The 25,757-nt window shown below is 29.4% G+C and overlaps 1 protein-coding gene across 1 annotated transcript; it reads left to right on the forward strand.

Annotated features, from left to right (window-relative positions):
• Window positions 1–83: 83 nt before the first annotated feature.
• On the forward strand, window positions 84–21,073 carry LOC142332223 (uncharacterized). The gene is made up of 6 exons (XM_075378515.1): window positions 84–222; window positions 3,754–4,008; window positions 5,199–5,367; window positions 9,652–9,836; window positions 16,317–16,455; window positions 20,757–21,073. The coding sequence occupies exons 1-6, from the start codon at window positions 85–87 to the stop codon at window positions 20,951–20,953; spliced, it is 1,083 nt and encodes a 360-aa protein (XP_075234630.1). The 5' UTR covers window position 84; the 3' UTR covers window positions 20,954–21,073.
• Window positions 21,074–25,757: the final 4,684 nt, after the last annotated feature.

Consider the following 25,757-nt stretch of genomic DNA (forward strand, 5'->3'; position numbering starts at 1 on the left):
TTTAAAACTTTTTTTGTGTCATTCATATAATTATTTATATTTATGCTATTTTAAATTCATTATTATTATTATTATGTGATTTAGATGAATTATATTAATGAGTGTAAAGAAATTCATAATAGGACAGAAATTGCAAGAACACAACTATATGAATTGCAGAATTTTGCTATTTCACAGGAGTTACTTTTTAATAGCGATGTTGAAAGCATTCATGTAATAAAAGTAAGTATTTTCTCACTTTTTACTTTATTTAATGGTATTTATTAAATACCACTATTAATAGAACTATACTGGAACATAATTTTTACAATACATTGATTAATCTGCGGTTATTTGAGGTATTACTTGATAGATCCAATAAATAACTGATTGTGATACTCTTGTGTTATAAAAAAAACAATGTAGTTTTTTTTTTAGTGAATTTGAAAGGTTGTATTACGAGGACTCTTTGGTTGTTTGGTTTCATTTCTTGTCAATGCTTGATGCTGGATAACCAACTACTGGACTTATAATTAGACTTACAGTCTGTTGTGAGGTATTATAGCTAAAGAAAGTCCATAATAATAAATTAATGAATAAATAAAACATTTAAATGCTATTAGATCGAGTGAAAAAACTTGATTTCTAAAATACCACTGGGTTCAAAGTTTTACCAACATGTTTTTAGAAATTCTTTTCTTTAAATTTAAATTTATTTGAAAGAAAGTTGCTTATTATGTATTTTGTGTTTTCTTTTCGAGTAATATTTTAATTCTTATTTAACTTAATATTAATTGCAGTAGAGAATTAAAATTCAATATTGTTTGCAACCTAAGTACAAAATGTTGAATTTTTTCGTACGTTTTGCTTAAACTATTACAGTAATGTAAAAGTAAAACATTAAAATTAATTGTGATAAAGTAATGAATACATTTCTTAATTAAGGTTAATGCTAATGAAGGTTGAGCACAACGTAAACTTCAGCTTAAGGCCAGTGTTGATAATAGTTGCATTTTGTCATCTTCACAGGAATTCTCATTAGCACAAGTTTCATTTTCAAGTTTTATATAGTTGCAAGTTGCACCGTTGTTTAAAAATTGAAATTCTGCTGTATCGTATCAATTTTTATTTGTTCCTTTAAATTTTCTCAATTACAACCTTCCTACCTGGGATCAGGAATTGAACAAAAATGATTTGACAATTTCTTTCATGAAAGATTGTGATTTTTTTGTAACTTAAGTATAGTTAACATTAAAAAGGATATACTTTCAGTTTTTCATAAGTCTCATAAAGAGAAACGTAACGCCTTTTTTTTATTATTATTAACTACATGTTATTAAACATTACTGTAAATATATAGTATACATGCCAGTACCAGAATTTTGATGATTTAAATCCTCCATGTTTTAATGTAATTTTAAATTCTATGAATGTTTATGCTGTTTTATAATACTAATAATAATAATGATGAATCGTGTAGATGAAATAATTGTTTCAGGTTAATGCAAGTATATTGTCATGTGTTTGTAGTTCGACAAGGATATTGAGAGATAGCACACTAAAAATTCTTAATACAATTTATTTACTCTTAAAATAATTTATAATATATAAAATAAGTCACTTATAAATAGCAAAATAGAATTCAGATTTTACCATATACCTAATACAAAAATAACAATAATACAAAATTAACAAAATTTTTAATAAAAAAAAAAAAACAAAATTGCTAATACAAAATTAATAAGAGATATATGATTTTAACAGATATGTTAATTTATATCATATATGTTAATAATATTTTAACATCTGCAAATCTGTAATTTACTTAACATCAAATTTTAGTAAAATATGATCTTAAAAATAAAATACATCTCAAAATCAAAATTCATTTTATGCAAGAATTATTTACTGTTAATGTTTACAAAACATAATTAAAAACATAGAAACTAGCATACACTTTTATAAATTAGTAATGAAATGAATAACAGCTTCTCATTATACTGCTTTTATAGCTTTGTGATATTTGGTAAGATATTTATTGAAGACATCGGTAATTCCTAAAAGGAAGCAAATAGGGAAGAAGTGATGATTATATTACGTAGATATTATAAAGTCATAATAATTCTGTAGTCAAAAAAAAGGCTATAGCTATATTTTGTGATAAGTTTCGGTGCAGTTTCAGATAGTTATCTCTTCATTTATTTCTTTGCAACTATGTATATGTTATATTGTGCTGTTTAATGGCTTTAAAATATCAGAATCATTATTAAAGTATACTAATACAATATCCTTGGTAAGGCATATTATCTGAGAGTCTCTCAAAACTAATCGCTTTTCTTCAGAATTGAAGCAGTAAATATAGTTGCTACTGTATGACACAACTGTGTCATACCTTACCTGTGTGGAAATTAATACCTCTTACATGGATGGTATCGAATCAATAATTAATATACATTTCTTATTTAGGTTTGATTGGTAAAACCTCAAACATTTTAAATAAATATTCTTCCACCTTAGAAACCATTTAGACAATAAAGCATGCCTACATACATCTTCTACATTCCACATTTCAGGCAAAGTGCCTGTTTTAGTAATTCCTCATATCATATGCAGTTTTACATGCAACTTTTCATGAGTTGTCCAGCCTTTTTACTTGCAGTCAGATTTTTTTTTCAAAAGTTTGCAGTCAAACTTTTTTTAGGTATGCCATATTAGGCATCCTCATTAAATGGTTATATTACCTTTTCCATTGCCATTCACTTTTATTGTTAATGTCTTAAATTTAAAGAGCCATCAAGTTGCTTATAATTTATTCTGTTCGTCCTAGAATAATCCTTAATGAGTTTAATAATTACATTTTCCTTGTTTTATAAGTTTATGATTTCTTTTCTTTAGCACCTAGGCATCACTATCATTGTCTAATTGAGAACAGTTAACTATACATATTAATATTTATGTTTTTATTAAATTGGTTTTTAAAAGTAAGCTAGAATAGTCTCACACACATTTATTTTAAGTTATTTTACTGAAATTAATCTTTTAAAGATTCATATTATTTCACTGTACTGTTAAATTTTATTTAAATTCTATTAAATAGATCACCTAGTGCAGAATATTGAGATAAGACATATCTTGCCTTAATTTTTCATTGTAGTACTTTCAAGGGATACCGCATCCTCAGTCATGATTGAAATAATTCTGTTATTGCATAAATAAGAAAAAAAAATTTATACATTTTTATTATGCAATAACGGAATTATTTCAGTCATGACTGAGGGATGATAAATTATTCCATGTTCACCAGAAACTGACACAACAAGAGCGATATGTATGCATGGATGTATTATCAGCCTGGAAGTTTTATAGTATTTCCAGCCTTTATTACATTTTTCATATTCTTCAGCTAATTTGTTTATGTTAAACAACAAAACATATCTAACTTTTACAATAATTTCATTATGGCGAAAAAATTGTCAAATTTATTTTTAACTTATTTTAAAAATTAAACTTATTTAACATTTTTAAATTTATTTTTAACATTACATTGTATAAAAATAATATAAAAACTACTCTCCATGCTCCTTATACAAAAGTTAAACTTAATTTATACATATTATGGAGTTAAACTGCTCATTTATCTCTTCACTTTCTAGAAACCTTCTGAATTTTTTTTATGAAATAATCTCTTATATTATTAGTCTTCGTTAAGAAATAGATTATAAATTAATTATGATAATCTTTTGTTTTTTTTTTCTTTAATATTATTTATTACAGGTTCAAGAAGAAGATTGTTTGGTTATTAGTATTAGTAAAACCTGCACATTATTAATGTATAAATGGAAAAAAGAAAACGGCTTATTTGAGTTACTGTTTGAACAAAATAGAATTAATGGAGTGAGAAAAATAAAAGCCATAAACCACCAAAATGAAACATTTTTAATTACAAAATCTGCATCTAGTGTTAATTTATATAACTGTGGTAGTGATACTGATAATATTTTACGGAAATATTCAGAAGGTGATACACAGGTATTATTTTGTTTGTATATGTTATTAGTATTAACTAATACTAATTAGTTACTAATACTAATTTGCTCATTGTTAAACATGAGAAAATTTAGATTATCACATTTTATTCTTGTATTGTTAGGATATGAAGTTGGGAGTTAACTATTTATTTTGCTATCTTTGTTAACTAGAATGAAGAATGGATCTGATTTCAGGTAAACAATATTTTAGATAATATATGGAAGTTCTTTTCTGAACAGTTACTTGATCAGCTTCAATATTGTTTTCGTACTTTAATATACCATAGTAGATAAGCTTACAATTTTTAATTACTTTGAAAAGACCATCTAAGAAAACAAAAATAAAGGTTTTTAAAATTCATCGATGATATTATTCTGTTAGCTAAAACTAAAAATGAGTTAGAAAGATACATATAAATAGCATAAATTCGTTGATAGGAAAGGTATTTAATTTGAAATTAAAGATAAGAATAAAATAAAAGCAGTGAAATGTGACCGAAAAATATATATGTTAGAATAAAATGTAGACTTAGAAAATGGAAAGACATATTTTTAAAAATACTTATTTGTAATCGTAGATTTATTTTAAAAGTTTCTAAGGCAAATTAGAGATGATAGAAGTATCTTACAAAAATAAAAACAAAGCTTGTGGGCTGTAAATTAAGCCATTCAGCAGTATTATAAATTTGATTCATAGAAGGAAATTAAATATTAGAATATGTATAATAGAACTATGCTACTGACCTTCATGGCAGAGAATTATCCCTCAGCGTTTCAGCCAGAAGATCCTGGCATTGAATTTCAGTCAGGCTTGGAATTCTACGAAACTAAAAAATTTCCATACTGTATTTTAATGCACAAGCTTCAAGATTATAGATGAATTAAGCATACAAAAACAGAAGATAATTAAGGAAGTAGGATATAATAGATGTGTGCCAAGACTAGAAATTGGCAGTAGATAGAAAGACATTTTTGGTAAATTCATTCGACAAGTGTATCATCAAGTTTCAGTCAAATTTGTTAATCCCACTATATATATATATATATATATAGGGAAAGCTTCTTTTCCCTAAAAAGACAAATTATTATTAAAACTTAAGTGATAGGTTGTACTTTAAGATACTCATAATACATTGTTAGTTTATTATTGTATTTAATTTTATTTTAGAATACTATTTTTTTTTTTTTTAGTTACAGTTTGTTCAAAAGTTAACTAATTTGGGTGAACTCCTTGATGACAATGATAATGAATATTACAATGGAACTTTTTATTCTGTGAATGGTAATTGCATCTGTAAGTGGTCGACATCTGGAAATAACATAAACTATAAAGCAGGTTTATGTAGGGAAGATAATTTAGGTAAATATTAAATTTAAACAGTAATCATAATTCATACATAAAATCATACTGTAGGAAAATAAAATATCACCACTTTTTAGCTTTCTCATTTAATTAATTTATAAAACAAAAAATGATTATTATTATTAAACTATTATGAAATATATTTTTTATTTCATCCTTCATTTTAAAGTAACATAAAATTAATTTAAACTTACAAAATGTTTACATTTTAATGTGTACAATAACATTAAAATGTAAACATTTTTAATTTTCTCATATAATTTTTAATTAGCAACTTGGCATCTGCAGCATGCTAGATCCACTCTGCTCTTTGGATGTGGATTTGTATAAATTCTGGTTAACAAAAGATAGTAGGTATATTTAACTGCTTGTAGCACAACCAGGCTGGGGTACCTTGAGATGCAGTAGCCGGTTCTAGCACAGTGATGTCACAGACACACTCACCATATGACGTCAAGGCGGAGGCCTTGAGTTTGTAATGTATAATAGAACTATGCTACTGACCTTCATGGCAGAGAATTATCCCTCAGCGTTTCAGCCAGAAGATCCTGGCATTGAATATTTCAGTCAGGCTTGGAATTCTACAAAACTAACAAATTTCCATACTGCATTCTAATGCACAAAAAATGATATTTTTTTATGGGTAGCCAGTTCTAGCACAGTGACATCACAGGCTGAGTGTATCTCGATTGGGTGATGTCACAGGGAGGTTGCCTCAAGACTGTCTATCTGTCTAGATGCAGAGAGCATGTGATGTCAGAGCAGTTGTTGCCTGCAGCTGTAGCTCGAGGCAGGGTGCATATGAACATATATACAATCAAATAAAACACAATCCTAAATTATATGCAGTGTGTAAACTATAATTTAGGTTAACCCTCCATATAGATAGATATTACATAGTCTAACTCTACCATGGAATCACTGATGAAGTTATACAATTACATATCTTTCATAATCATTAAAAATTCATAAATATTTACAAAATTTTTTTCACTAACATTCCACGAGTGTTTTATTAAAGAACCACCACCCATTCCCTTGTTTTTTTTTGTATCTGGTATTTGAATATGCAACATCAGTTCAGAGACAGATATTTTTTTATTTAGTTTGTTTCAATTCAGAATAATATTCAATTAAATCATCAAAAGCGCTATCAATAGACAATTTATTTTCCATGAAAAATTTTATTTCTTCCAATTTGTTTGATTTATAAAGATTTTTTCCATACGAAATAAATAAATCTTTATTATATTCACAAATTAATTGCGTAGTAAATGAAGTAGAAGTGTATTATTTATATAACTGTTTAATATCATCTTTTATATTATCTAAAAATATAATTAAATCATACTTATCAGACAGATTTTTATAACAAAATACTAATTTACTACCATTATCAATTCGTTCAAAGTTTATGGTTTCTTGCATTCGTATTATAATGTAAATAATTTTAATAATGATGTGTTATTGATGTTAACATTCACTCTATATATATAGACATGTAAAAGAGTGGGGATTCTCCAGTTATTTTTATTTTTTTGTAATTAATGAGTATTGCACAATCTTCTTTAATGTATACAGTTATTTACTTACATATGGGGCCAATCTTCTTTAATTTATTGATTTATTTGAAGAAAACAGAGTCGTGTTTTTCTGTGCTTTTTGTAGTAAATAGACGCTTTCATGGTGAGAATTTAACTAGAAAGTGGGGGTCGCTCTCGTGAAAAAACCTTACATACAGGGCCGATTTCAGGCCACTTTTTAATGTATTCCCTGGCCCCGTATGTAAGGTTTCTATACTACTGCGGTACGTTTCAACCTTTTACAATTTTCAGTGTAATGCTCGCTTTGTTTACATTTTAGGGTCGATGATCTTTGGTAAATGAAATTGTGGTTATTAATTTTGGGGGGTCAAAGGTCAAGGTTAGTCCATGAGGAACATATTCTATCTACTTCTGTTATTAACCGAATTCGTTCTTGTGTGCATTCCAAAAATATATTGAATTTGAATGATTTTTCATGATGAAGCAGTTGGGTCAGGAGCTCTACAATATTTTGTTTTAAACTTTGCATGATTATGTATATGTCCTTTACTACACCTTGTTTGTTATTGTAGTAGTATGTTACCAGATTGAGATCGAACGCATTTTCAACAGTACTAAATATTGCAGGTTGCCATATATCTGATTTTTTTCCATTTCCGCACGTTATCGCTACTGTCTAGGCAGATAGACCGTCTCGATGCAACCCGCCTGTGATGTCACAAGCTCGAGACACACCCAACCAGTGACGTCATTGCTAGAACCGGCTACCATCCAAGTCATATGACGTCACATGCTGGGGGGAGTAGTGGGGATAAAATCTACGCTTCCACCCGACCAGGGACTCTGCACCTAGGCAGACAGACTGTCTCGAAGCACCCCATCCTGTGACGTGATTGTGCTACAACCGGTACGTGTGTGACTAAAAACATATTGTTACTCACAAAAAATAAATTTTAAAATCTTTTCTGTAAACCTGAGAGGCAAGATGTTACTACACATAACAGCACCAGCAGTGCCCAAACCACCTCCACCATATCTAGCCTACCGTATTTGTTAGCTGTTATGTTTCTTACTGGAAAATTTATTTACTGACTCAATAAAATAGTAAAGCAAAAAATAAGTCACCTCATCTTTTAAAAACCAACCAAACCAAATAAATAATAATTTCCTATATTCATAAACCTAAACTATGTTCTAAATGTTCATTGCAATTGAAATAAAGTTTTATTGTAGTTTTAGTGTCAAGATATTGTATAAAATATTTTTAAAAAAAGATAGAAACAAAACTAAAGAGTAAACCTAAAATCAGAGTCACTGAGAATGGTCACAAATAGGATTGAAAATGTTTAGTAAGTTTTTGTAAATTTATATTATAAAATCTGATTTGGTTTGCTGTAAATGTTTATATTTTATGTATATGGTATGTTTACACACACATATATTTGTATGTATATATTTAAGTTCTATTAAATAACCTGCTGCAACAGAATATTGAGATAAGATGTAACTTACCTTAATTTTTCATGATAGCACTTTCACAGGATCCTGCATTCTAGGTCATTATTGAAATAATTTCATTATTGCATAATAAAAATTTAATTCTAAAATAATGAAAATTGCATGTTACTTTACAAGAGTGCTACTATTTGTTGCAGTTTTTATAAGACCATCTCCCTCAAACACTGTCTGATGGTTAAATGTCAAATTGAAATTTTGTGTGTATTAATATGTGTAATATTTTCTAATATTTAATTCTGTCAGGTTTATTAATTTATAATTTTTTGAAACTTTGGTAGTTATTTCTAGAACTAAAAAGTCATCTAGAATTATCTTCGTGAATGTTATTACTTATGAGCAATAGTTGTCTTCTGTCATGTAAATGATTGGCCACATAACAACTTATTCCTGATAACCATTTCACCCATTTCATGAATTTATGAGGACCCAGATTCCTCTTAAAAAATTAATTACATAATGCCCTCTTCTTGAATGTTGATTAATAAGGGTATATAATGCTTAATGTGTTAGCACTCTAGAATGAAAACTTTCACTGAGGCCAGCACAGTGTTATTTGACCCAGGAAGAATCATATTTTTCCATATCACTTGTCCAAGAAAGCTTAAACCATTCCTTAACAATAGATTTGAAAAAAAAATTACTTTTTAAACATCCTCATGATTATGAGGGCGTAAATATTTTTCAAAAATTCTAATCTGAAGTTAAAAAATAAATACTAGTAGCAATTCTGGTAAACTTAAGTTACATTTTTTTATTGAAATAAAATTCACAATGAAATTTTTCATGAATGGTTACCTTCTCACCATCTGAGACACCTTGAAATGTGTAATGGTCATCAAAGCTGATCAGTTTGTTTTTTTTTTATTTAAATAAGCTAAAAACATTCTAGAAAACTATTTTTTTCTAGATATCACTACAAATTTAATAAGGATTTTTTAATTTCTTAAGTTTCTATTAACTCCGACTTGGCTTCAAAGCATAAAGTAATTCAATACATAGAACAAAAAATAAATAAATTCTTATAAATTTCATAAGTATGATGTGTGAGGAGAATAAAAGAATGAACCAGATCTAATGAATAAATTTCAGAACTAAATTCTAGTGACTGAATATATCAAATGACTAATTTACTTTGTTCAGTTTAAGCAAAGAAGCACTTGTTTTTATTACTAATTTTTCTTCCTATAAATAGTTTATGTATTGACTTCTTAATTTACAGGAGTGACATCTAGTCAGAAACTTATTGCTAATATTAACAATAACAATCAAAATTTCAAATTATTAATAAATTCCACTGATAACGATACAAGGATTACAGAATATAGTTTACATCCAAGCCGGAACTATTTGGCTATAGCTGAGATAGATTATCCAAAGCTGCAATCAACGACTGATTCTATAAAGGTAATATTTCATAAATTACTATTTTTTTTTAAATGAAATTAGTATTGATTTTATTTTATTCAGTACATTAAATGCATTACTGAAATTCATGCCACTTCAGCTTTTTTGTTCTCCTGCTCTCCTGGGTGGCTGAACAATCAAGTATTACTCAGCTCAGGGGAGTGTCCTTGTGACTCTAATGAGCCTACCGGCAGTACATCTGGCATGTTAGGTCAGCTCACTGGTTCCAGATCTTTTCCTTAACCCACCAGGTTGGTCTAGTGGTGAATATGTCTTCCTAAATCAGCTGACTTGGAAGTCGAGAGTTCCAGCGTTCAAGTCCTAGTAAAGGCTTTTATATGGATTTGAATACTATATTGTGGATACTGGTGTTCTTTGGTGGTTGGGTTTCAATTAACCACACATCTCAGGAATGGTTGAACTGAGACTGTACAAGACTACACTTCATTTACACTCATACATATCATCATCATTCATCCTCTGAAGTAACACCTGAACAGTAATTCCTGAAGGCTAAACAGGAAAAAGAAGAAGGATCTTTTCCTTATTTTCATCTTGCCTCTGCCTCTAACCGCTTAGGCCAGGGGCACCCTGTACCTCTCAACATATGCTTTGTTGTAGTTTCCAGGGTAATCTATTTTATGTTATATCTGGCTTTTAGATCCTCCCAACAAGCACATTCACTTCAGCTTGGACATCATCAAGCTTTCAGCAAAACTTGATGCAAATGTTTAATGTGAATATATAAAGACTGCAGGATGATGACTAACAAAGAACAAAGCTAGAAAATAATTTTGGTTTCAAAGTTAACTACAGTATCTTACACCAGGTATAGGTAACTTAATGACTACAGATGATTGGACTTGCAAGATGACTTCTATGGCAATACTCTAGCCTTAATGTTATGCATCTTATTTTTAACAATTTCAACATTCATTCTTCCAAGTTGCTTTTAACAATTATATCACCTTATTTAACCAACCAGTGGTTAACATGATCCATAAAAGTTTGCTGAGCACAGGTTTCCGTAGAAACTACGTAAGAGCTTTCATTGCCTGGAATTCCTATGAAAGAGCTAGAAGCCCAGCAGAAACTGTTGTGTGTTACATATACGCTGACATTTGTTAGAGATATACCAGTTAATGCATAGAATATTCATTTCAAGGAGTCTTAGACTGTTTGGATAATTGGCACATTATGATGTCATATTCAACTTGATTTTAACATCTCTTTTATTCACAGTTTATGTTTATTTTTAAATCCTTTACACTCCTTCAGTTAGTTGTAATGTCTGTTTCATACTCAGTACTCAGCACAGATGGTATTTAGTAGTATTTCTTTACATCTTCTCTCTTTTTTAAATTTATATCAAGACAAAGGTTTCTGGCTTTTGTAACTGGCTTTCTGGCCTTCTTATAAATTACTTTTTTAGCTAGACAGTTTTTTTGTCAGTTTTTCCATAATTTAAATAAAATTAAAAAATAAAAATTGTAAAATAAGATTAACTTAATAAAAAAAAATTATTTTATCTCTTTATTGAATGAACAAAAATCCTGTTTTAACTCAGCCTTTTGATATTTTGTCTGTTTGTGTTTTTGATGCATAGGCAGTCAAACACATTTTCCCATTTCTGTGAAATTTGCATTAATAAACTTCTGCTTGACAGAACAAGGTGTTCTATTTAAAAATGATTGTTAGTAAATGGCAGCTGGTTGTAACTCTTATAATTTGAAAGATAAGTCATAACGAATGATCTTATAAACTAATAACACTGGTCAACAAAATTTAATTTTTTGTTTGTTAAATGAGAGTGAATGGCTGATTCTTATAGTATTTTTTATGCGGATTTCATATATGTTAATAGATGTTTTCTATGGATTCAGTTTTTTTGTAATTGAGATCTCTTTTGAAACAAAAAATGTATGATGAATGTAAAATGACAATACATTACATGCATTTTGTTGCATGTAATGTAAAATCTATTTCTTTTGGATTTTCTGCTGTAATTTTCTGTAGGTAGATCCCTCTTTAGATTCCAGTAATAGTTGGCTAACATTTTTGGGTTCTACTTTCCCTTGTATTGTATTAACATTGTAGATATTTCCTTGTGAAAGCATTCATCACTAACAGCGCTGAGATTGTTAGGGAAAAAATCCAACTGTGAATGTAAGAAATGGATTTTGGGTGATATGTTACACCCAAGTTCTTTGTAGTTTTGAAGGAGTTCACTCACAAGTTCTCTGTAGTTAATGCTCTTATGGTTTCCAAGGAAGTTATTTACCACATTTTGAAATGATTTCCATGCAGCAACCTCCAAGTGATTCAAATATTCTTCAAATACTGGATCACTCATTAGTTTTCTTATTTGTGGTCCAACAAATATACCTTCCTTTATTTTAGCATCGCTTATATTAGGGAATTTGTTGTTTAGAAACAGAAACCTTGCACTACTGTGATCCATTGCTTTAACAAAATTTTTGAATAAACCTAGCTTAGTGTGAAGTGGTGGAAGATAAACTTTTTCTGGTTTTACTAATGTCTGACTAACAATATTCTTGTTGGATATTTTTCTGTGTGGTGTGTGATGGGGAGTTCTCCCACTTTCTTGTATGTGTTTGTTGCTCTCGGTGTTAATTGAGTTGGGTTGATGAAATGCACATAATGTCGATATCTTATATTTAAATCCCAAAGTTTCTTTAGTGTAATGGTATACAATTTTCCATGGAGTGTAAAGTGTTGCAGAAGTTTTATCCATTGCAGGTATTCAATGACACTTTCAATCTCCCAGTGCTCCACACTTCAGCGGACTCTGGAAATCATCAGTCAAACTTGTTAAGATTCACATGAAAAGAGTAATCGGTACTAACAGTCTGACAATAGTAGAGTTTACCACTCTACTGACTCAAATCAAGACGTGTGTAAATTCCCGACCCTTAACTCCAATACCGAACAACCCTTTCGATCTTCTTCCTCTAACACCGGCACATTTCCTAATAGGTGATATCATTAGCAGCCTTCCAGAACCAAATTTACAACCCTTTCCTGTAAATAGACTTAATCACTGGCAACAGATTCAGCAACGAGTGCAGTACTTCTGGTCTCATTGGTCCAATGAGTATCTGAACAATCTTCAGCAATGATCACAATGGAAAAACTACTGCAAGAAAACAATTTGGTCGTCATCAACGAGGACAATTTCCCTCCATTCCAATGGAAAATGGCTCATGTCATCAATATACATCCTGGAAACAATGGAAAAGTGCGTGTGGTGACATGTAAAATTTCAACCGGAACATTAAAAAGACAAATTTCAAAAATATGTCCATTACCAAAACAATAAGTTTATTGTTACATTATGATTTTCTTGTATATTATGTGCATGTTCTACTTTTTTTTTATTATGTAGTCTCATGTATTATTGACATTCATGTAAATTAATTTTATTTTTTGAAGGTGTTCCTTCAAGGTGGGGGGCATGTTGGATATTTATCTGTGTACGTGTCTGTGTGTTGTGGGGTGGGGAGTTCTACCACTCCTTTGTTCGTGTGTGTTGCTCTCGGAGTTGAGTTGATGATGTGGACGTAATATCCACTTATTTGTTAGGTTTTAATCACAAAGTTTGTTTAGTTTAGTGGTATAAAATTACCATGGATTGTCAATCTATATAATAATAATGTCAATCAGTGACAGTTACTTTCAAAATGTGTCATTTATTATACAGTCCACTTAACCAATTTATAACAAGCAACCAGTTCTTCTCTTCTACAGTCAGTACCTCTCTCTTTGGCTACTGCCCTGTTATGTAATGAGTTTTCCTATCCCGGCTGTCCCACTTGCACAAAAAGCAACAGAACATAGTGTATCTGCTATTACTTTTAGATTTCCACAAATATGCATAAATATTTCTCATACTGAATCCTGCTCAGAACAAGTTTCATATTTTCATAAGACTCCTTCATGTGAACAGTGTATACTAATGAAATTGATGGGTATTTATTTCCAATGTAATGTAAATCTGCTTTCAAAAAACTAAGCTTTGACGAGTCGATAAAAAGTCGCCATTCGTCAGGATGGTGCATACGTCCCAAAGCTTCCAGAGTCCACATCATTACAATATACTAAGATTTTGTATTGAGAGAAAAAATGTTCTAATTCTGACTGTCTGTCACAGAAAGCACTTATTTTAGTGTTTGGTTGTAAAAGTGATCTTTAAATATAATCCTTATCATTAGTCAATTATATCCAGGTCATAGGAAACTGTGCTTATGTTACTACTAATATAATAAGTTTATTTTACTATCAGCTAAACTGAACACAAATAACACTAATAAAGATAATTTTTGTTTCCTAATGTGCGATACATGATTGTAATCCGTTTTTTTATGCTGAAAACCAATATGAACTCAATCTTTCTATCACCCATCATTTTTGAAAATTTTTTAAATTTTAATTAAAGGATTATTTTCAACGTATAGTTAGCATTTTAAGCTCCTATATTGTATTTTTTTAGCTCATTTTTTTATTGTTTAACTTTGTTAACATAATTCGTAAACAATACTAGACAAAGAATTAAATCATATCACATATTATGACATCATATCTAATACTGAAGAGTGAGCCTTCATGGACAAGATTAATCATGTCTGTGCAGGTCAAAACATGTAGCTGAAAACACAGCTGTGTTCATTCCTAATCCAGTGCATTAAGCACTGGATTTAGGAATGAATTAATTTTGTTTAGTCTTATTGCTGTAAGTTTGTTAATAGTGCAGTCATAATGCCTTGAAATTGTGTAAATGATGTGGATGCCTTTTGTTATATATGTGGTGAATTTACTGTAAAATCAAATAGAAAAAACATGACACCTTTAATTAAAAAAAGCATATCATTTGTACTTTCAGTCTAAAATTGGTGATCAGGACAAGATGTGGGCTCCTCATATAGTATGCAGTAATTGTTCTGTATATTTAAGAGGATGGCTGAAAGGTACACGGAAGGCTTTGCCATTTGGTGTACCTATGGTTTAGCTGAACCAAAGGATCATGTGAACGAAGGATTGTTACTTTTGTTTAACAAGTATGTCTGGAATTTCTAAAAAATCTAAACATACTGTAAATTATCCTTCATTGCAATCTGCAATCAGGCCTATACCTCACAGTGAAATTATTCCAGTTCCTGAGCCACCTGTGAATGTATGTTTCAAAAGCAGCAATGAAGAATGAGGCAGTATTGAAGAAGACAACAATGATTTTGATTTTGAATTATCTTCCAATAAGCCACATCTTATAACACAAGGTGAATTGAATGATTTGGTTAGGGATTTAAATTTATCAAAAAATTAAATGAACAATAAAAACATATAAAGTTATAGCTATTTTGTTAGGCATGTAGTAAGGCTATACTAAGTACATATGTTTTCTTTGCGAATGGGACAGCCGAGCTTGGGATAAACATAATGTTACCAAAGAGTGGAAGAAATGAGACAACTTAACTCCAAATGGGAAAAATATTATTTGTGAGCCCTTAGTTGACCCAAAAAAATATTTTTATCCCCTCTCCATATAAAGCTAGGAGTAATGAAAAATTTTGTAAAAGCTATGAAAAAGGATAGTCCCGGATTTTTGTACATCAGGCAGAAATTTCTGAATGTAAGTGAAGGAAAAATTAAAGAAGGAATATTGTTGATCCTCAAATAAGAGAGTTGGTCAAAGATGATATATTAAAATCGATGTTAAATAATGTACAAAGTGCAGCTTGGGCTTTATTTAAAGATGTTTAAATAAACAATTACCACGATATTATTAATCAACTTCTTAATTCACACAGAGCTATGGGATGTATATGTCTTTGAAAATACACTTCCTCCACTCATATCTGGATTTTATCCCGGACAACCTCGGAGACGTAAATGACGAACTTGGTGAATGTTTCCACCAAGAAATTTCAGTGATGGAAAGCCGCTACATAGCGAAATGGAATACTAACATGCTAGCCGATTACTGTTGGACATTAATTCGGCACGTGCCTAAGGCCATTTATAAAAGAAAAGCATTAGTGAAATCGTTTTAACACAGGTATGACGATGCAAAAATTATAAATTTTACAGATTTTAAGTATATTTCCCTTAATTTTTTTTTAATCGTAAAATAAAATATTTTATACTACCATCTCATAAAAAAGGGCCCACAGTCTTCAGTGAAAGAAAAAGAAGCCTCTATACCACTAAAAATGTTGATAATATGAAGGCAGTATAATTTTTTAAATAATAAATTTATTTTGAAAGCCTTTAGTTTTACCAAACTGTGAAGCTGGATAAATAAATAAATAAATATTTATTTATTCTTTTTATTAACAATATGCTAATGCTCAATTACACTCCTGCCACATCTCCATTCTTGTTTGATAATAAGAAGTATGAATTTTATAAGTTTTGCTAATAGAAAATAAACATAATTAAAAAAAACCCTTAATTTTTTTGTAGATTTATAAACTTGATGGTAAATTGCAAAATAAAATTTTGACGTTAAAACCTCATGCACTGAATTGGTTAGATATTCCTGGACAGTATTGGATATCTTTCATTGAAAATAGAACCACACTTCAAGTTTATCAGCAAAAAGGTAAGTTGTGTTTTTTCAATTTCTAATTTTTATTTCCTTATTCACATTGAATATTTTTATATAAGATCAACAAAATAATTCACCCATTTTCAATCGCTTTTTTACATTCTACAGAACAAATACATTTATCGTAAATTGAAAAAGAACAATAACAACACATTGAGCTACTAACACTGGCCATTATACTGTTAAGTTGATGCTTTGGATTTTAATTCAAAGACTAGAAGAATATTACTCCACCTTGGTAATCAAGACATCACATGGCTCAACTAACTAAAGAGAGAATTGACTAGTTATGGGTACAACTTCTTTATTATTTAACTTACAGACCCAGCACAGCAACAAGAAATTTCATTTGTTTAATCTGATAAAATTCACTCGGTGGTAAATGTTTTGTAGTGGATTATGATGTTAAACATAAGGTACAAATTTAACACTGCAACAGCAATTCAATGATTAATTTATGCAAGATAATATAGAGGACTAATAAAGTGTAATCAATATCAGTGGAGATTATATTGAAAAAGATTAAGTAATCTTCAAGTAAAAATCTTATGAGTAATTTTTTAATAACTAAATGTAACTGATTTACTGGTTTGATTTTGAGATTGTAAAATGCAAGGTTATTTTCAATAACCCTTATGTTAAACTTACTATATTGTTTCAGTTCTTTTGAAATGACAGTTCAGTAATCCAATACAGGAATTTTGTTTATTTTTATAAATACAGGCAGACATATTTATATTTTGCTATTTTTCTGATCTTTGTGGTGGAGTAGTGCGTTTCAGTCTTTCAGCTGGGGGGTCCTAGGTTCAAATCTCAGTCAAGTATGGCATTTCTCATATGCTACAAAATTCTCCATTTCCATATTCCCATATACAAGCTTCTGTGTTGAATTAATTCATCAAGAAAACTACATGATATTCTGTCATCAGTATTATTATGGATATTTTCTGATCTTTCAGTCACAAGAAATGTTAAGCTTTGATTATATGACCACTTATTTTCTTCTTCACTAACTGCCTACTCTTCAGAAATCAGAATTTCTTTCAGCTAAAGCTAGGAAGCTTTTCTTCACCTTCCTTGTAGTTGAATAAAAAAAGATTACATGCAATTAAATAGGGTTGTGATTAACAAATTTTTTACATGTCACGTAGTCTTCTATATTTTTAATGATTTCAAATTGTTGTTTTTACCTATTGTTTTCATTAATTATTTAATCAAAATTTTTTTTTGGAAGTGTCTTTGGACCAAAAAGCATGTAATTCACCGATTAGAAAGGGTTTTCAGCAGACTGATGTTTTGTAAAAAAAATAATTTACCTGATTCAAATGTATTGTGGAAAACCATGGAAAAAAATAATGGAAGAAGATGCTTCAAAAAGGTTTGTAAACTAGAATTCTACCAAATTGATCAAGCAGTTGTGCAATAGTTTTGACAAATAAGGATTTTAAATATTCCAGTAAACAGCCCTTTAATAACTTGGCAGAATTCCTTGGTTTTCCAAATTTTAAAGTTTTTGATGGTACCTTACCCAATCAGAAGGCTGGCAAAATTCAAGCCATAATATTATAATATTTTGTAAAAATAAATTTTAAAGCTAAGGATGTTGATTTAAATTCTGTAAATACTTGGTTAAAAACTATTACTACATTCAGTGGTGATGAAATAGGTTTATTTTGTAATTGCTTCCAGAAAAAAATATTAAATTTTAATGTGAAAAATATGTCAGCAAAAAAATATCAATTAAAGAAGTTGCTACTGTGGCAGCATATATCAGAAATAGAAAAATGTCCATTATTATTAATTGATAAGTTACAGAATTTGAGTTGTTTTGAAAAATATTAAAAACCTATCAGTTAAGTATTAAAGTAACAAATCAACAAGAATGAGTTGTGAGATTTTTGAAGAAGAAATCCATCCATTCATGGAATAATGAATTTAGAAAGGTTAATCAGAAAATTTTGTAACTGGTAGATTGAACAGGGCACATTGATATCAGTTAATTAAAAAAGTTAAAATTGTTTCTTCCCAACCAATAACACATATATTCTACAGCCAATGTACCATATAAAATGTATTCAAGATTATTATCAAAAGAAAGTGTTTTGACTTGCTGAATTTTCCCTTCCAAAAGATTTTTTTTACAGTGCAGTAAGCCTACTGCAAAACATGTGAAATACAACTACAACTGTAAAAAAATAATTTTGACACACTGGCCTTGTTCTAAATCCAGAAATGAAAACTACTTGGATGAAAAAGATAACTTTTTTGTAAGCGGGTAAATCAAACAGTTGAATATTTGTGTAGTCATCTCAGGAAATTGATTAGAATTTTTATGTAGCGGTCAATAACCCTACATAACATTCCAGTAGGACTCTGCAGGCCATTGACGATATTGAAAGGAGAATTATTGCCAGTCCAAAATTGCATACTCCAGCTTCTATGGTAGCTTTTGTTAACAATATTATTATCAAAAGTGTTTTCTTGAGAATAAAGGAGTGAACAAGACACAGAAATTGAATCACATATATGCCACCATCAAATAAATAAATTTTAGCGGCTATTTGGCCAATTTGATCTAATTTCATGACATAAATAAAGATTTTCTAAAACAAATCATAAATATTAAAAATAAAATTGAAAACATTTACGTCAAATCAAAATGCCAGCATTAAACTAATTATTTTATAATATTTAATGCTTGACTAATTATTTTAGTCAAGCATAAAATTTTTCTGGGACTGTCAAAATAACTTGTTTACTTTGAATATTGCTAATTACTTTGTTATATACGAGCATATTGTGTAAATATTTATTTTATTATTTTTATTGTAAATATCGTACAGCATGAGCAACATAAATCCAAACCCATAATGAAACCACTACCCAACACTATTTATGAAAGACTCGCACAACTAGCACGACTAGTGGATGTATGTGTTACTACTGATTGTTGCTGCCATTTGTCAGGTGGTTACATGTCGGTGCAGTATATGTTTTGTTACAGTGCAGTATAGTGAGTGCAGTTGTGTTTGTGTAAAATGCCTTATTCAATCCAGGAGAGGATAGCTATAGTTAAGGTTTATATTAGTTCTGGATTGTTTGAAGAATCACGTCAAGTAGTCATTGAAAGATTTTCAAATGCCTGTATCTCAACAAAGAGTATTGTGCACGGTTTAGTTAAAAAATGGTTTACAAGTTTGGTTTTAAATGCAAAACGAATAGGCAATGTTCCGTTAGGACTTCATAGGCCATTGCCGATTTTGAAAGAATAATTATTGCCGGTCCAAAAATATCACTTTGCAAGTTATCCCAACAGTCTACTGTTAAATACACATCTTGTCGTAAAATTCTTCATGAATTAAAATTGAAACCGTACTGCGTTACAACTGTGCAACAACTGAATGAGACAGACAAACTGAAACGACTTAATTATTGTAATTGGCTTCTCGAAAACATTGTTGGTAGACAGATAGACCCACCAAAAACAGAGTTATCTACTTCCTTTGGGGTTACTTAAAAAAGAGAGAGTTTATGCATCTAATCCCCACAATATTGATGAACTGAAGGTGAACATTCAATGAAAAATCAACACGATTGACAAGAATGTTTTGCATCAGACGACTCTCAATATGATTAGTCGGTTACGTTATGGGCTTGGTTTTATGTTGCTCACTCTGTATAATCTGTATAATCTTCATAATGTGTTTTTGCATAAAGCTGTATTGTGCGTCAGAATATTTTGCTCAAATTACATTATTAAGTAATTTATATTCATTATATGGAAAAGAATTGTACTAAATTGTGTAACAATCAATAGAGCTGAATATTGAGGTAAGAGGTATATAAAATGCTAAACACTTATGATATGAAATATCTTATTAGATAAAAAAAAAAGAAATAGATATTGTAAAAGTAACTGTGTAATAGGAATTTTAAGATTTCCTAAATTCTTGCCAATGTACAAACACACTGAGAAAAAATTTTGAAGCTAATTTTTTTAAAAATTGTGTCTGCATAAAAATCGGTTATAAAAATGTACAAAAATTTATATTTTGTATAATAATCTACATTCTGTGTAGATTTCTTGTAACCAATAAAATCTGTTTGAGGGAGCATGAAGATTATGTTGTAAAGCAATGAATTAAGGATTTCTTTAGAGAAATGATTTTCTCTAAAACAACGTAAAATCATTTTACAAATTATTTTACGTTGTTTCTTACAATAGTATTCTAATCAGTCATGTGTTTTCCATCGTTTAAAATATTTAATGGTAAGAAAAATGTCTTCTTTTTCAGATGAAAATATTGAATTTTTAAACATTTTATCATATTGCATGCCATCAGAAAATTTAATTACCGTTACATTACCATATCAAAGTAAACTGAATCAAATACCATTAATGATTTTACATGGAGCTAATATAGTGCGTGTTATAAAAGGAAATATGGCTGGTGATCCTTATAATGGAATATCACCAGATTGTAACATCTGAAAAACAATACAAGGAATAAAGGAATATATTTATAAAAATATATCTTAAAAAACTGTTCGATAATTTATTGAATAATGTGAAAGTTTATAGTATTTATAATAAATAATGGTTTACATAAAATGTGTATTTAAATAATTTGTTTACCTTTCCCAAAAATACTTTCAATAATATATATTATATAGTATATATAATGCATGTTTTATAATATTAAGGTCTACTGTAAAAAAAAAACAATGAACTAAACATCAACCAATTCTTGTGAAAAAATAAAAAAATCCAATCCTCCTTTTTTATTTATAATTTTGGATGTAATAGACATTACATATTACATTAAAAAAAAAATTGATATTTTTTTTACCTGTGGTATTATGTAAGGAAATTCATTTTCTTACAAATTTTATAATAATCTTTTTATTCAACTAAAAAATGAAACTTATAGCAACACATTGTATTTCTATATATGACTCACCTGTTCTCATTTGAATACAAAATATGAGAAAAGTCTGTGAGAAAAAAATTTATACTGAAAAAAAACCATGAATTTTATTCACGGTTTTTTCTGAAACCAATATTTTGGAAAACATAAAAATCTAACAATACTTTTTTATATATAAAGTAATATTTCCACTTACCAACAATGTTTAATCTAAGTATGTGAGCGCCTTTGGAGTCACTTCTCCATCATCAGGGATTATTTGAAGTTATTAATTTAATATTCATGTATATAATTTTTTATGTATAATTATAATTAAATTGGAGGTAAAATTGGACGTTCATAATAGTCAATTGGCAATTAATAAAATAAGTTATACATTAATAAAAATGTAACGTCTTGTCTGTAAGATGTTTACAATTAACAAACACTGAAGAACAAAATAAAATTTTTTTTTTCTCGGAAAGAAAAATTGTGATTCTGATAGTATTTTTTCTTCCGAATTCAAATTTGATATTGGTTTTTTCCCATCATGCAAGGTTTCCGAGAGACAGGCATTTATAATTTCAAACAATTTAATACTTTCTGCATTCTTAACTACACAATATTCAAAATTTGACTCGCCTAGAAAGTAAGAAATGATGACTTTCTGCTGTATTTCACCTGTTAAGCATTCCAACAATAATGATTTTGTCATTAGGTGGTGAATGACAACACATTCACCTATCAGATTCGCATTATACACTCAACGTTGCCCTCTCTCAATGATTACTAAATCCAATAGGAATAGGAAAGCCAGTAAAATTTAAAGCGACAACATATATTCAAAAGTCACTATTCAGTTGTACACTTTCCATTGCCCTCTCTCAATGATTACTAAATACAATCAGAATATGCCCCCCGATAAAAAATAAACCAATAACTACGCACATTCAACTTTCAATTTCCAAGTTTACACTAAATCTTGCAAGCCCTAAATAATTACTAAATTCAATCAGAAGAAAAAAGTTGATAAAATGTAAAACATTTAGCTGTCAGTATCTAAGATTACACTTAATGTTCCCCGCTCTCAAATATTGCTAAATCCAATTAGAAGATAAAGTTGATAAAATGTAAAACAATGAACACACACGTTAACCTATCAGTATCGAATTTTACACTTACCATTGCCCTCCCTCAATGATTACTAAATACAATCAGAATACGACCCCTCGATAAAAATAAACCAATAACTACACACATTCAACTTTTAGTATCAACGTTTACACTTAACTTTGCCCGCCCTCAATGATTACTAAACCCAATCAATAGGAAAGTCGATAAAATGAAACAAATGATAACACATTCACCTATGAGTATCAAATTTTATACTTACCATTGCCCCTCTCTATGATTGCTAAATCAAGTCAGATTAGGAAAGTAAAATAATGTAATCCAATGAGAACACACGTTCAACTATCAGTATCATAGTTTACATTTAACCTTGGTTGCCCTCAATGATTATTAATCGTATTAGAAAATAACAGTCGTTAAAATGTAAACCAATGACAACACATGTTCATCTTTCAATATCAAATGTTACAAATTACGTCGCCTTATCTCAATGATGACTAAATTTGAGCGGAATAGAAAATCTGTTGCAAGGAGAAAAACATCCGATTTTTGTACGTGTCCTTTATTTTCCAACTGAAAATACAAATCCGATATCATTTCTTCACTAGTTTTTGCTGCTGATTCCTTTGCACTGTTCATTTCTGGTCTAACTGGTTTTGTTACAGGTGCTCCTGAACTTCCGGAGACTATAACTCAGTTCATTTTGAAGATTTGATGAAACAAGTCAGTTGGGGCGAACGCGGGGAAGAAGGAGAATAATTTTGTGGGAGGGGGAAGAAAATTATTTTTGGTCCGAGGGGGTGTTCCCCATGAAACTTGAGTTGGAGGTAGGGAGGTCCGGCCGAAACCCAGCAGGGTTTGGTGTTAGGAGGCCCCTAGGCTTAGATATTAGGAAAAGTAAATTTTCCTACTAATGACGAGAAGACTTGAAAAATTTGATGTACTGAGTCGTTCCACCAAGAACGACTCGCAAATTAAAATTTTTCAGCTTTTCTATTAGTTTGACAATATGCTTTATTTTTATGTAGTTGAGTTTGAAATTCAAATGTTAAGTTTTAAATGTTAAGCCAGATTGCACTGGTACCTGCAATGTTTCATCATACATACCCATATGGTATGTATGCTTAAGTAATTAGAATCTAGTTAAACTTGTGAAGGAACTTACTGATAGTAGATTTTCAGTTCTTTTCATTTAGCCATTAACACAATTAAAATGAAACTCAAACCTGATTATCAAAAAACTCAAAAAAAATTATCCCCATACTCAAATTATGATGATCAGCAATATTAGAAACAACACAGAATTAGTTCCAAGATTATTTATTTGATGGATAGTAATAAATTTGGATGTTGAAAACCTTGCAAATAATTGTTTATCTTGTGTTATGGAGAAACAACATCATCCTGAATATAGTGGTAATATTGGGTCTGGAAATATTGGGTACCACATACCTAATATTTAATACCATAGTTACAAATAAAGACTTTTATGATGTAAAAACTCTTACGTTGTGTGGAGTGACTTTATTGAACCAAATCTAATCCATTGTCTAACAGGTTTGCTGAAAATTTGGTTAAGTTCACAAAAACAAACGAGGATTTAGAAAAAAACTTTGTATTAAAATTAAGTAATTATTTTTTTTTTTTTATTTGCAGAAACCCTGTTAATTTAATAGCTAATGGAATGCCTATAAAAGATTAATTTTTAATAGTTCTTTAAGGAACAGATTTGATTTTCTAAGATTTACAGTAATGTACAAATTAGTCCAAACACAGGGAATTTTTTGTTTATTATGGCAACACTGTTTGATCTTTAAGACCATTCTTTAAGTTGTCTGTGTAATGTGAGGTATTGTTTTCTGATGTGTTTCTCTTTCTGAGCATGCCAGTATGACACAATGACAAATAGCTTCTAAGTGTGGTATTGGACTGGGGATGGTGAATGCTATTTTAAAACAAATTAAAGAAATTGTTCCTTTTCACATTAAAGAAAAGGTAAATGAGTCCATAAAAAAAAATCCTCAACACAGGATCAGTTAAACTTGGTCCAAAATAATATACTGTCGACTTAAATTGAGAATTAGCAGTGGAACAGATTTACATGTGACGATTGTTAGACGTTGACTTCTTGCAGCTGGATGGAAAGTTCGTTGGCCAGCTAAATAGCAGCTTTGTTCATTACTTCCAGTTGATGGTATTTGAAAACCGATGGATACATTAAGATTCTTAAGCAAAGGGATGTGACACAATTCAAAACAAATTACCATCAGGTAACTGAGTGTTCCAACAAGATTTGGTGCCATGCTATACTACCAAAAAACTGGAAAAAATCTTTGGCTAGATAACTCCCCAAATTTAAACCAAATTGACAGTGTTTGGGCAATAGTTAAAAAAGACTAAAAATACAACAATTGACCTCATTAAAGTAATAACATCAGTATGGTTCATGATGAATAAAAAAAATATGCTCTGCCAAATCATGTACGTGAAATAATTAAAGGAAAATATATTAATTACTAGATATCACAAATTGTACAGGTATGATCTTTTTTTCTAAATAAAGTTACTTTTGATTAAATAACATCTATGTGTGGATTATTTTGCACACTATAGTAATTTATTGCAAACATTTCAGTTAAAAATAAGAAAAATGGATTATGTTTGGGATATTAAATTATGAATTTACTATAAAAACATGCTATTCAGTTAATTTTAGTAGCTAATTATAAAATTAAAAATAAATAATAAATAATTAAAATTAAAAATAAATAATTTTTTAGGATAAACAGTAGATTAGATTGCTGCTGATGGCATAATTTACAAATCAACAGCTGATTAATGATCCTGAAAGCAAGAAAGAAGGATAAATATTCAGCTTTCACCGAACAGGTGCAGAAGTGATTGAGAGATTCATAGAAAACTGAGAAAAGGTAAATTTTGCTGTCCAAAATTAATTTATCATCCATAATAAATTAAAATATTTTCAAAAAACAATTTTGACACATTAACAAATCATAAATATTATATTTTTATAATAATTATAAAATTTAATAACTGAAGATGCGGATCCTGTGAAAATTGATTCTTGAAATTAATGTAGTAAGTTTAACTTATCTATTGTTCAAATTATCTTTGTTTTGGTGGTTTATATTTAATTTTTTTAGCATAGTGGTCAATATGTTAAATGGATTATTTGAATTTTCAAAAAGAAAAAAAAATACATTTTCATTGTATTTTTTCATTTGTGCACCCTAATCA

This window comes from Lycorma delicatula, chromosome 11 (genome assembly GCF_047948215.1).
Source record: "Lycorma delicatula isolate Av1 chromosome 11, ASM4794821v1, whole genome shotgun sequence".
Lineage (NCBI taxonomy): Eukaryota > Metazoa > Arthropoda > Insecta > Hemiptera > Fulgoridae > Lycorma > Lycorma delicatula.